Source organism: Aegilops tauschii, chromosome 3, assembly GCF_002575655.3.
Source record: "Aegilops tauschii subsp. strangulata cultivar AL8/78 chromosome 3, Aet v6.0, whole genome shotgun sequence".
NCBI classification, from domain to species: Eukaryota; Viridiplantae; Streptophyta; class Magnoliopsida; order Poales; family Poaceae; genus Aegilops; species Aegilops tauschii.
The window spans coordinates 257,495,598-257,509,055 of NC_053037.3; the positions used below are offsets into that span (position 1 = coordinate 257,495,598).

A 13,458-nucleotide genomic window follows, 5' to 3' on the forward strand; every position below is an offset into this window, starting at 1 on the left:
TTTTTCTGTGCAGCAATGAGGATAATCCTCAAGTTACGGACCCAGTCCGTGTAGACTTCTATTAAAAATAAGGAAATTTTCATGTTTTCCAGAAAAGCCAAAAAATGATTGACAAACTATTCCATGTAAAACTGCTCTTCCATCTGATGAAGACTTGATTCTACAAAAAGTAATAATCAGTTTTACCTTATTATTATCGATGTTTAATAAAATTGGATATATAAAATGGTGCACAATGGAATATGAAGCTGGTTGTTCCTTTTCTTTGCCCGGTGCAACGCACGGGCATTTGTACTAGTGATGATAATGCTGCCATCAGAGGAAAAGACCAAGATCACTCGGCCATTGGAGTCATCTTCAGAGAGATTAAAAAATTTGCTCGTTTAAATTTTTCTCGGTTTGATATTGCTTTTTGCCCAAGAGGCTGTAATAAGGTAGCTGACTCTCTAGCTGCTCACGAAGCGAGTATGGGCCATGCATCCTCAGCCTTTTTGGCCGGATGGGGCGCCGGATTTTGTACACGCTTTGATTACAAGCGACATGGCTGGTCGTTCTGGTTAATGGAATGAAGGGCATTCCGACTCAAAAAGAAAAAAGAAAAAAAAAGGTGGATTGGGCCTTCCTGATGGAAGTCCTCCAAAAGCTAGGATTTGGGCTCAAGTAGATTGCGTGGGTGGCTGGATTGCTTGCATGCATCTTTCATCCACGAGGGTTCTTGTTAGGGAAACGTTTGTGGCCAGCGGTCTGGCTGAAACTTCGGCCGGTCGTGCGCGGCGCGTACGATACAAGCAATCGTATGTTCCATATTCTTCTTCACGCCAACACACTAGCGCGTGGGCCTCGTGCGGCTGCTGGCCCATCTGCTCACCCAACCTTATCTCTTCCTCACGCTCACCCAGCCTTATCTCTTCCTCACGAGACTCCTCAACCATTCGTTCTCCACCGCCGCTCTATCTCTATGTCTCTCTCAATCCAATTCAAGCATGGCGACTGCAAGCAAGGTCAGTTTTGCGAGTTCTTGGCCGCATCGCTGGGTTGTGTGGGGTGGCGATGCTGCAACACCAGGTGGGCGCCGACGGGCCTGATGGTGGTGCGGGGGGACGCACCCATGGATGCTGGCGAGAGTTACAACCATGGCGGCTAGATGCTGGAACCCATACAAATTTTTGCTTCTATTGGCGTTTTGTTTTTTGCTGAAACTAGCGCCGTTTTTTAATGTTTTGCTACCACCGTTTTGTTTTTTTCTGGAACCAGCATCATTTTTCGCTACCACCAGATTTTTGATTTGCTGGAACCAGCCCCTCGACTATGCATCTTTGCTACCACCACGGCGGCCAGATGCTGGAATCAGCACAATTTTTTTCTTCCATCGAAGTTTTGGTTTTGCTGAAACTAATGTCATTTTTTGTATTTTTTGCTACCACTGTTTTGTATTTTGCTGGAACCAGCGTCAATTTTTGCTACCACCGGATTTTTGAAATGCTGGAACCAGCCCTCAACTTTGCATCTTTGCTACCACCGGCGTTTTGGAATGCTAGAATAAGCTTCAATTTTTGCTACCACCAAATTTTGGTTTGTTGGAATGGCGTCTGATTTCCGTTTTTTTGCTACCACCATTATTTGATTTGCTGGAACCATGGCCAATATTTGCTACCACTGCCGTTTGCTGCGAGACCATGGAGTCGTCGCCATTGTTTCTGCAGGAGGGCGAGGGAGGGGGATGGGCCGCGCCGGTGAGGTGAAGTGATTTTTGCTGGAACCGACATGATATTTTGCCACGACCCGTGATTTTTGTTGTTGTGACCAGCAAATTGAGTGCGAGGTACGGCGCGAGCTCGACGACGGGGTGATGTGGCCATCTCCACAGGGGTTGCCATGGCCGATATGCGCGCGCGGCCAAGGATGCGGCGGCCCGTGGGTTGCCGGCGAGCACGAGCCCGAGGACGAACGTGGGGCGGCCAAGGATGCGGCGGCGAGCGCGGATTGCCTGCGAGCCCAAGTCCGAGGATGAGCGCTGGCGGCGCAAGTAGAAGACAAGCGCGGCGCCGAAGTAAAGCTGCGCGAGACGGCGAGATGCGGAGAGCTGCACGAGCGCGAGGAGGAAGATGTCTAGGGCGAACCCTTTTTTTTTGCTATATCCAACGGTCAGGGCTAGTGGCATCCGGTGGCTAGGGCGCGACCGGCCCAAATTTGGGCCGGCGTGCCAGCGCCTAGCGTTGCTCTTCTTGTTAACGGAGTTTCGGCAGAGCTTATCTACAACAAGAGTGGGTCCCTTTCCCCGCTCCGGCAGCAGCATTGGGGAAGACCCCACTGGCTACCCAACCATGACTCCGAGCTTGTCAAGTGGTAGGCCGAGAATTTTGAGACACTTTGGACAGGTGTGACACCGGTGGCTTGGAAACTTTGGAAACATCGGAACAGGGTGGTGTTCAACGATGCTTCACCTTCGGCTAGTGTTGTGTGCTCAGCAGGTACAACTAGAGGGACAAAACTGGAGGGCAGCGTGTTGCATTCTAGGGTACAAGGGTTGTCTGACAGCGAGTTGTCAGCGTGTGAAGACGTGGGCTCTAGGAGCCGTGGGTGTAATGTAAAACCTTTCTGGAGCCATCTAGGCGTTGCTTATCTATGATCTTCTTCTCTTTTTTGCGAGGGATTGCTTATCTATGATCATCCTTGAAAAAACTCCATTCAACAACACTAACATTGTACAGGAATACCCAAGTTCTCTTCAAGTTTTGTTGCTGAGAAAGTAGTGTAGCTCAAAATAAGTCATGAACCCAACTAACCAACTTCCTACAGGATGCATGTCCTCTGCTGGTCAAGCATCACATGCCATTCTGGTTCTAAGCAACTTGATCCAAAACCGATGGTGGGGATTCTGACGACAAGAAAACACCAAGACTTTCGGGTGTGTCCAGTTACACAACTGAAAGAAGAACGAGGCCACACCATGATATACTACTAGCATCTACCTTCTCTAGTAATCTGCACAAGCCACCACTTGCTCATCCTCCCTCAGCTTCTCTGCAGCAGAAAGCAGCAAATCCACCGCTGCAAAATTCCTACTTTCCAGCCTCGCATCATCATCCTTGCGATGCTGCTTCAGCATCTTCTTCTCATACCGTCTCATCCCCGCCTTTGCCCTCTCCACGCTACAACGCGAGCAATACCACTTCCCCTTGGGTATCCAAGTACGCCGAGGTGTTATGCAGTACAGATGATAAGCCTCGTCGCAGCCGTCGCACAGAATGGTCAGGTCGTCATCTCTGTCAGATAGACAAACCCGACAAAGGCATGATGGACAGTACCAGCACGGTTTGTCCCGCTGCATATCGCTAGCAATCTGTTTAGACTTCAGACAGCAAATGTGGTAGTACTTGTATGGACAGTGGCTGTGACCACATATGAGGAATCTCTTGGCATCCTCTTCAGGAGTTCCACATATCTTGCATGAACCACCGGGGTCAATGTTCGACAGTTCCCGACCCTCAGTACTGGAAAGCACAGTTGCTCTTGACTTACCAACAGGTGTCTGTTCTTTGCATTCTGGGTGGCTGCACACCTCAAGTCTTTTGCATAGGACACAATTTCCATGCACGCAATTCGGTTCATAACCTCCTTGAGCTGATTCGTTGCAGGTGGTACTGCGGCAGCCTTTGCAATACCAGCTTCCCGTCGACGTGGATCGTATCGGAGGATCAATGCATGACATGTGACACACTAACTTGCAGACATTACATATGACGGTGCTGACACCTCTTGTCTCCTTGCCACATTGGTCACAGGCACTGCCCTTTTGAACATCAGAAACATTTGTTCGGTCTGGATAGTCCAATGGTTGGCATCCCTGTGAGGTGGAGGGTACTGATGTAGCTGATTCGACCAATTTCTTGGGTTCAGAGCTGCCCAACACAGCTCCCTGTAATAGTGGTAGCATACTGTTGAGCAAAGCGAATAAATCCATCATGGAAACATCAAAGCTAGCAACAGAATAGTCACCTTGAGTTCCTCCTCACAATCACGTGATCCTCTTTGTCTTCCAACCTAAAGAATGCAATACCAAATTCCAATGCAAAGGTGCTTATCAGTATCAAGTAAATGTATGAAAAGATATTCCTTTCTAACTGAAACATAGAGAAGTATAAAGCATTCAAAATATTAAAACTAAGAGAATATAATTAAAACCCAGCGACCAAAAACTTGCCTGATTTGTGTAGGAGGCTTCTGTGAGGCTTGAAAGATTATTTGCTAGGTCAATGATATCTTGGCCAGCCATTTTAAGATTTTCCCATAACTACACAAATATTTCAACTGTTAATTACCATTCACCACCCCAATTTTTATTTTAAATACATGCCATACAAAATAAATTTATAGTCAGTTTAGAAAGCAGTGAGTAGCAGATAGAGCTTAGGGAGACCGAAAGGAACTAACGGCATAGCCTGAAGAGCTTGGATTTAGAGAAAGAACTGGGTATCGAACTCGTAAGAACCCAAAAATGGCAGGTAGTATGGTAGCTGGTCTAGTGTTCAAGTCAGTGCGAACACCGAACTGGATAGAGCGCCGGTGGCACAGCCATTACGTTATTTCCTTTGAGGGATATACAACTTATGATTTGCAAATTTGCATTACTCTCATGATCATCTAATTGTTATAATTTTGAGTGATGACCATGGAAAACAAACATTATACATTTTGTTATTCCATGGTGGTGCACACAGAGAATACAGTGAACAATGGTAGACATGTACTCCCTCCATATATGGAGTATATATTAGATCTATAACTATTCCATTGTATATAGTTTTCCTGCATATATACCATAATGCATACAAGTGCTATTCATAACAGGGGATCAGAACAAACTAGAATATCTCTCTAGAACCTCATAATATATGCTAACGGGATTTTACATATTTGCACATTGTCAAAGTTAGCTGTGAAACACAATACTAAAAGAAATATTGAAAGCTGAAAAGTTGCAAGTTTATTACCAGTTTTAAATCATCTTTGAATATTTCAGGTGCACACCCATACTCTCCATTTTTCATTCTAGAGTCAATCACACCAAAATCGAAATACTTAGTCCTTTCCTCATCTTGATGCACAGTTTTGCGAAGAACATTGCATAACAAGGCAAAATCCTCTGATCTCAAAATGTCCACAAGAACGTTCTTGCACTCAGCAATACCCGTATTCGTTGACACTGTTCTGTCAGAATCCATTTCCACTTTGTCCCTGAGCTGATATAGTAGAGAAAAATATTGTCGGCATTTGATAAGACAATGCAATACAACTGGTCCCTAAATAAAAGTGTAATAAGTGTATAACAACAAAATACAACTGCAATTTTCTAGTAATAATTAGTCTTATCACTTACAGATTCAAATTCAGAGCAACTGTGGAGGACATCACGGATGCAACTCTGGATGCCAGCACCCTCCTGTACACCATGCAAATGCATCAGTCCATTCAAAACATATCTCCAGTGACTCCAACAGTCACTTCTTCTAGATAGCATCTCAGATTTGTTTTTGTTACTATATAATATTCCGTGAGGCCCCTCCATGAGTGGCTGCATGATAAACCGTTCAAATTAGTACTTAAGAGATTAAGCCAGAGAAAATAATGATACAAGAGATAACTGTAATGTTACTCCTACAATGGAAATAAGCCTGTCAATTAAAAGATAATGACAAGTCTGTCAGTAATAAATCACTAGGTTAAGCAATCTTGACTATTGACTCTCCATTAGTATCCAAATTTCTACCCTAATGCTCTATAAGAAAATGGCCCAGCTAAAATTGATAATAAGTTCCAGGACAGTGAGTCCCTGCTACACCCATGAAGCTGCTACAATTTGTTACTTGTGAAGAGATTGTACATTTATTCTAGCCCTAGACTTCTTGTAGAGGGGTCAAAATGCATTGCCTCCACCCAAAGACATACATGTCATTAAAACACTGAATGTAGTCTACTAATCGATTCTCATAATTGATATCCCGATTCCAACACAGTGCAGGAAAAGAATAGAAGCAAACAAGGACTCACCTGAGAACCGGATATAGTATTTGATAACGTGTTGCATGTATTTGATGTTCTGTTAGCTTCATCAAAAGCTTGGGAAGAACTACTATTCAGCACAGCTATAGTGAAATGATCTTCATCAAATTGTGAACTCATAGAAGAGCAAAGAATGTCACCACTGTCAATACCGGCATGTGGACCTGATCTTCTCACTTTCTTCTTTTCCCTTGATATCATTTGGTCTCTAACCCTCTTAGCGGCATCTTCCGGAATTTTACAGCATCGAGGATGATTTTGCCAGCCAACAAGATGCCACTTTAATCTAGTTACACCATGATAACCCTCTAAGCTGCACCACTTGCACTTCCAGTGTCCTTTTTCTCTGTCAAAAACCAGTGAATGTTCCCATGCATTGTCCCTTAACCTTGTCGGGTAACTGGAATGCACCTACAAATTCACACGGGGCATCTCGTAAATACAAAATAAATCATGACATGCATGTGCATAGTGAAATCATGCCTTGCCTAACAACATATGATATGAGAACTGCAAACAGAACACACCACTCATATAGTGCTATGATGAATGAGCTGTGCAAAAACTGACAATTCAACAGTACAACAAGATAGCACATCAACAAAGAATATAAATGAAACTGAGGAAGTTGGACACGGAACACTTAAAATAAACTAGGTTTGACTTTGGAGTGGTTCTTAACAAAGTTAAATTTGCAAGGAATCAAGGAACAAGGACGCTTCTTTGTGGAACAGGGGTATATGTTAAAATGGATGAGCAATTGAGCATACTGCCCTAAAGGAAAAAGGATCAGAGTTAAACTGCAACTGATTACTTCAAACTTATATTTTCCAGCTCTGCGAGATACAGCAATAGAATATATTCATTCAATCCAAAAGAGGATGTGCAAGCACCAAAAGCAAATATAAAGTTTCCAACAGTATGCTCACTGAGACAGAAAGGTGTGTCCCAATTTGAGTTGTGATATAAATACATGACAATAGCAATTAGCATCTTGGGTCTTAATTGATATTGAAGTTTACACTTTTCCCTAATGTCATGATAGATGTTTAGCAAATGGCAGGGTTGGTGAAGTCTGTTCAGTAGAACTGTGTCTATTCTGGAGAGAAGACCAGCAACCTGAGGGAGCGTCATTAACTGTTAAAGTATCAGATGTTCAACATCAACACTGCATGCCATTTCTTAACAAAATACCAGAGCAAGATCTTTTCAGTTTTGAGGTTGTACAAAAAAAGTGTGGCATAAAGAGAGATTAAGATTACATGGTTCCTGCTAAGAGAAGCCAATAAATATGCATTTTCCAAAAATCTCGCATGTCATACTTTGATTGTCCCATGTAATGAGTCATGATTGTATTATTAGTAATTACCAATATACTTAATGGATTATATAAATAACCACAACTGGCACAAAACTGACAGAGCTAGCAGAAACTATAAATCATAACCAAACTGACATATAAAATAGCATGTCTTAAATTAATGGACCGATTAATATAGCCACAGGGAATAATATAAATGAGAATACAGTTATAAAGTTCACCTCGCTCGACAAATCATTTATTGGCAATTGTGGAAGATTGCTAAATGCTGGATCATTGTTCTCCAGTATTACACTGGATTGCGCAAGAATTTGTGGCTCTGGAGGAGCTTGCTGCCCAGTCTTTTTCATCCCGGGCCTTCTCTTTATTAGAATATGGTGTTTTGCCTTTGCAAAAACTTCTTTAGGGACACTTGTGCACTTAGGATGACGAAAGACGCCAGCAAGATGATAATGGAGCCTAGATGTTTTGCCATGTCCATCCATACCACAGTACCTACACCTCCAATGCCTTGCAATTTCATCAATGATAACAATATGTTTCCGTAAGTTAAACCTGGTCTTCCGAGGATGTTTCAATATCTACAAATAAGTGTAGAATCAGAGAAGAAAACATTAAAAAAAATAGCAACATAGAAACATATATTAAATACCGATTTTATTTAGTAGAAATTTGAAAAATAAGTAAGTGTCGAAATACAGTAGGAAAACAAAAGTAGAATAGCCCTTATTTTTCCTGTTAGTTTTGTTTATCATTCGCCTACCTTTTTTGAATTTTAATTTCTGGATAACTCTTACAAAACAAAGCATATGATTACACCATTGTTGCGTCTGAGAAGAGTAGGGAAGGACCCCATATCAAAGTTTAGTAAATTAATCATAGATACAGAGGTCTAAGTAGAAGACGCCAAAGGCCACAAGTATCCTATTACACTCAACGCCTATCAGAAGAATAGAAAAAGCAAAACAAATATGGGAGTGACTATTTGTAAGAGCATCTCTAGCAGAACCCTTAAAAGCTCGTCACCCCATTAAATTCTGGCCGATATACAGGATGCGGAAAAAAACAGCCCGATCAGATACTGTAAAAACGGCCCGGCCCATAAAAAAATTACGAGTAGCCTATAAAACTCTGCCGAATCCGCTGTATGTACCAGAAACCAGCCGGTTTAGGGTTTGCATCCGGCAAATCCCTTTTCCCCTCCGCCGTAATCTAGCACCCTCTGGCGACAAATCAAGATCCCTCCGGCCGTTGTTTGCCGCGCGCACAGCCTCAAAAAACCGGCACCAATGTCTAGCGGAGGACGCGGGCGTGGTGGTCTAGGGGGCCGAGGCGGCTCGCCGCTGCAGAAGCGGGGCCGTCATGACGACGAGGCCGGGAGCTCCGCCATCCGGCCGCCGGTGCAGGAATTGAGCCGCATGAGGGCGCAGGAGCGTGACGCCCTCTCCCGCAGCGGCGGGAACGGACGTGAAGGAACTTCAACCGCCTGCACGAGCTCCTTTGGCCGACGACAAGCGCCTCCGAGCGGTGGAGCACAAGTTCTTCGAGGCGAAGGAGGCAGACGCCACCGGAGAAGAAGGGGCCGCCATGCAGCTCGAGGTGGTCAGGGAAGAGTACGTCTCCGCACAAGCCCTCTCCAGCTCCGCCATGGAGTATCATCTCCATGTCAAGAAGGATGATGATGAGTAGGTTAGGTTTTTAATCTAGTATGTTTTCATGTTTGTCGTATGAACTATGTTTAAATCTGGGGAAGTATGTGGCGGGAACTAGCATTTTAAATTATGCGGTATGTGTTGAAGGATCTGATCTTTCGTGCCGTCTGTTGTACCACAAATTCGGTTTACAGTATCCCATAAATGAAATTTGCGGTACCGCAGTTTACAGGATCTGCTAAAGATGCTCTAAGTCACCTGAAAACTAAATTTGAGTAAGTCAATTTTTTGGGCCATCGGACCGAAATCGGACGTCCAGCCTTCTTTCTTCAACCTCCCGTCTGCTCCTTCCTCTGGCCACCCGATCTAGCACTAGTCGGGCGGCCTGCCACCGCCACCCGTGGCGCTCCCATGCACGCCTCGCACTCCCCTGCCCCCCCCCCCCTCCCTTCCCACCGTCATGTTACCGCTGCCCCAGGCCATCCCTCTTGTTCAATGCAACTCTCGATGTATTGATCGGGTGCACGGTGCACGTATATAAGTACAAGGGCAGCCCTCAGCCTCATCTATACAAGGAAACTAGAGGCGGGCCGGTAGGAGATTATACTAACAGATACATGCACATAATATGTTCAACACCCCCCCCCCTCCCTCGCAATCAATACGTCACCAGTGACGCATAGACTGGACCGGAACTCCTCAAATGTAGGCGTCGGTAACCCCTTGGTCATAACATCGGCAAACTGTTGAGCGGTGGGAACATGAAGGACACGGATGCGCCCAAGAGCCACCTGCTCTCGCACGAAGTGAATGTCGAGCTCAATATGCTTCGTGCGACGATGATGAACGGGGTTGGCGGAGAGGTATACTGCAGAGACATTGTCACAGTAGACAATGGTGGCCTTCGGAACATCAAGAAGCAACTCCTGGAGAAGCTGCCGGAGCCACGAGCACTCGGCGACGGCATTGGCCACAGCACGATACTCAGCCTCAGCACTGGAGCGGGATACCGTGGGTTGTCGTTTAGACGACCACGATATGAGCGAGGGCCCCAGGTAGACGCAGTAGCCGGAAGTAGAGCGACGGGTGTCCGGACAGCCAGCCCAATCGGCGTCACTGTAGGCAACAAGGTCGGTCGAGGGCGAGGCCGTCAACGTAAGACCCAGAGCCGTGGTGCCGCAGATGTACCGAAGAATCCGCTTCACCAGGTTCCAGTGAGTGTCGCGAGGGGCGTGCATGTGGAGACACACCTGCTGGACGGCGTACTGCAGGTCCGGCCGAGTGAGTGTCAAGTACTGAAGGGCGCCGACGATGGAGCGGTAGAACGCCGCATCCGGCGCGGGTGAGCCGTCGAGCGCAGAAACCTTGGCCTTCGTGTCGATAGGCGTGGGGACGGGCTTGCAGTTAAGCATGCCGGCCCGCTCAAGAAGATCCTGCGCATACTGCTGCTGGTGGAGAAAGAACCCGTCGGCGCGGCGTACCACCTCAATACCAAGGAAGTAGTGCAACGGGCCGAGGTCCTTAATGGCGAACTCGGGGCTGAGGCGAGCAGTATGCTGGCGAAGGAGCTCTAGCGAGGAGGCCGTCAGGATGATGTCGTCGACGTAGAGGAGCAGGTAAGCAGTCGCCGGAGCCTGGTGGTAGACAAACAGCGAGGCGTCGGAGCGAGTAGCTCAGAACCCAAGCTGCTGCAGGAAGCCAGCGATCCGCTGGTACCAGGCTCGAGGGGCCTGCTTCAACCCGTATAACGAGCGGGAGAGCAAGCACACGTGGTCAGGACGAGCCGCGTTGACGAAGCCAGTAGGCTGCTGACAGAAGACCTGCTCCGAGAGATGGCCATGCAAGAACACGTTCGACACATCCATCTGATGCACCGGCCAGGCGCGAGAGACCGCGAGCTGAAGGACCGCGCGAATCGTGCCCGGTTTTACAACCGGGGCGAAGGTGTCGGTGAAGTCGACTCCAGCACATTGCCGGAACCCGCGTACCACCCACCGAGCCTTATAGCGCTCGAGAGACCCGTCAGGGCGATTCTTATGCCGGAAGACCCACTTGCCAGTGATGACGTTGGCATGGGCGGGCCGCGGGACAAGCTGCCAGGTGCGGTTGCGCACCAGCGCGTCGAACTCCTCTTACATCGCAGCAACCCAATGCGGATCACGAAGCGCGGCTCGAGCTGATGACGGGAGAGGTGACGGTGCAGACGTCGAGGCAGCGAGGAGGTACTCATCCGCGGAATAGCGCGTGCTGGGTCGGTGAATACCGGCGCGAGCACGGGTGACCATGCGGGTGTCTGGGGCGGCCGGCGGGACCGGCGGAGGGGCCGGTGGAGAAGCCGGCGGGGCTGGCGGGGTCGGCGGGGCCGGCGGCGCAGCTGACGAGGCCGGCGATGAGGCCGGCGAGGCCGGCGACGGGGGATCGACCGAGGGCAGTCGACGAAGAGCCCATTGGGATCACCGGGGAAGCCGTCGAGGAGCCAGGGTCAGGCGCATGAGATGCGCTCGCTGACCGGGCTAAGGACTCAACGGGAGTCGGGGGCGCCATGGCCGCCGGCGAGGAAGCAGCCGGGCCGGCGGGAGAGCCTGGGGCGGCGGGTGATGGGGCCGGGTCTGATGCCACGGACCCAGACCGGTGCCCAGGCGCGGCGGGAGCGCCGAAGCCAGGGGAGGCCCACGCGCTGCAGGGGGGCCGAGCGCAAGTGAGCGGCCGCCTCGAGGGCGCCAGGAGGCGCGGGTGACGATGGCGAGTCGACCGGCGGTGGTACCTGGTGAAAGGGAAAAAACCTCTCGTCAAAGTAAACGTGCCGTGAAGTGAAAACTCGGTGGGAAACCGGATCATAGCAACCATAACCTTTGGTGTTTGGTGGGTATCCGAGAAAGATGCATGCCACGGAGCGAGGTGCGAGTTTATGAGGAGTAGCGGAGACGATGCTAGGATAACAGAGACACCCAAAAACACGAAGGTCGTCGTAGGAGGGAGGGCTACCGAAGAGGAGATGATGTGGTGCAAAGTTCCCATGAGCACGACTCGGACGAATGTTGATGAGGAGAGAGGCGGTGGAGAGGGCGTCCGGCCAAAACTGGGGCGGGACATTAGCGTGGAAGAGAAGAGTGCGCACATAATCATTGAGAGTGCGAAGGATCCGTTCGGCGCGACCATTTTGTTGCGAGGTATACGGGCAAGTGAGACGAAGAATCGTGCCATGTGTGGCAAGGAGGGTACGAACCCCGACGTTGCCGAACTCCTTCCCGTTGTCAGTCTGCAAGGCATGAATGGGACGCCCAAACTGCGTAGCGACATAGGAGTAAAAGGTAGTGAGAACGGAGAGTGCATCGGATTTTCTCCGCAACGGGATGGTCCACACATAATGCGAAAAATCATCAAGTATGACAAGATAGTATAAAAAACCCGTATTACTGGCAACAGGAGATGTCCATAAATCACTATGAATCAACTCAAATGGATACGACGCCACCGATGAGGACGCACTAAACGGAAGACGGACGTGCTTGCCGAGACGACAAGAATGACAAGTATGATCATCAGTTTTATTACACGTGAATGAAGAAGTCCTAAGAATATGACGAAGGGTGGCCGGGTTCGGATGTCCCAGCCGAGCATGCCAAAGGTCCACCATGGCGGAGAGAGCGACCGGAGCGGATGTGGAGGTGTTGGTGGAGTTCACCGGGTAGAGGCCGTCCGGGCTATCACATCGGTGGAGTACCATCCGGGTACGGGCGTCCTTGACAGAAAAACCCACTTCGTCAAATTCAACAGTTATAGGATTTTCACGTGTAAGAGAACGAACTAAAACAAGATTGGTGACTAACTCAAGTGAAACTAAGACATTAGACATATGTATAGGCATGGAGTTAGACGGAAAAGAACCATGACCGACATGAGTAATGGGAAGGGATGAATCGTCCCCAACAGTGATACGACACATGCGGTAAAAACTGGATATGCGGAGTTGAGGTTACCAGGGTTGGAAGTCATGTGGGCGGTAGCCCCGGTGTCCATATACCAGTCGCCGCCTCCGGTGTATGTGTTGGGTGTAGGAGCGGAGTGAAGCGCCGAGGAAAGGTCGGGTCCGGAAGGAACGTGAGGTTGGAGGCCGCGTTGCTGAACTCCTCGTTCAGTCCGGCGGTGAGCGTGCTGAGGAGAAGGTCGTCGGAGACCCGCTCCCCGAGGTCGCGAAGTTCGTCGGCAAGTTTCTTAAGGCGCATGCAATAATCGTCGATCGACGAGTCAAGCTGGTGGCAGCCAAAAAATTCTTGCTGAAGAAACACGCGGCGCTAGAGGGCGTTGTCGAGGAAGAGCCCGTTCAGCTTCGCCCACACCGTCTGTGCGTCATCGGTGTCGCAAACGATGGTGTGGAAGATGTCCTTGAAGATGGTTTGGTACAGCCAGCGGGTGATGGTG

At 48.5% G+C, this 13,458-nt stretch overlaps 1 protein-coding gene and 1 long non-coding RNA gene across 9 annotated transcripts in view; one reads left to right on the top strand and one right to left on the bottom strand.

Moving 5' to 3' along the window:
- The first annotated feature begins 983 nt into the window (after positions 1-983).
- Positions 984-2,645, top strand: LOC141042364 (uncharacterized). The gene is made up of 2 exons (XR_012204850.1): positions 984-1,733; positions 1,808-2,645. It is a non-coding gene; the product is annotated as an uncharacterized lncRNA (long non-coding RNA).
- Positions 2,646-2,657: 12 nt separating this feature from the next.
- Positions 2,658-13,458, bottom strand: part of LOC109740111 (uncharacterized) — a 31,385-nt gene continuing 20,584 nt past the window's right edge. For 4 of the 8 annotated variants that reach the window (XM_073510374.1, XM_073510371.1, XM_073510373.1 and 1 more), the window contains 7 exons: positions 7,606-7,965; positions 6,052-6,474; positions 5,381-5,575; positions 4,995-5,243; positions 4,205-4,294; positions 4,000-4,044; positions 2,658-3,919 (listed from right to left, as the gene is read on the bottom strand). In XM_073510374.1, the coding sequence (XP_073366475.1) occupies positions 2,978-3,919; positions 4,000-4,044; positions 4,205-4,294; positions 4,995-5,243; positions 5,381-5,575; positions 6,052-6,474; positions 7,606-7,965 (2,304 nt within the window). In that variant the 3' untranslated portion in view covers positions 2,658-2,977. Of the gene's footprint in view, positions 3,920-3,999; positions 4,045-4,204; positions 4,295-4,994; positions 5,304-5,380; positions 5,576-6,051; positions 6,475-7,605; positions 7,966-13,458 lie in introns of all 8 variants that reach the window. The other 4 variants (XM_073510372.1, XM_045234781.2, XM_045234782.2 and 1 more) reach the window with 1 other exon arrangement.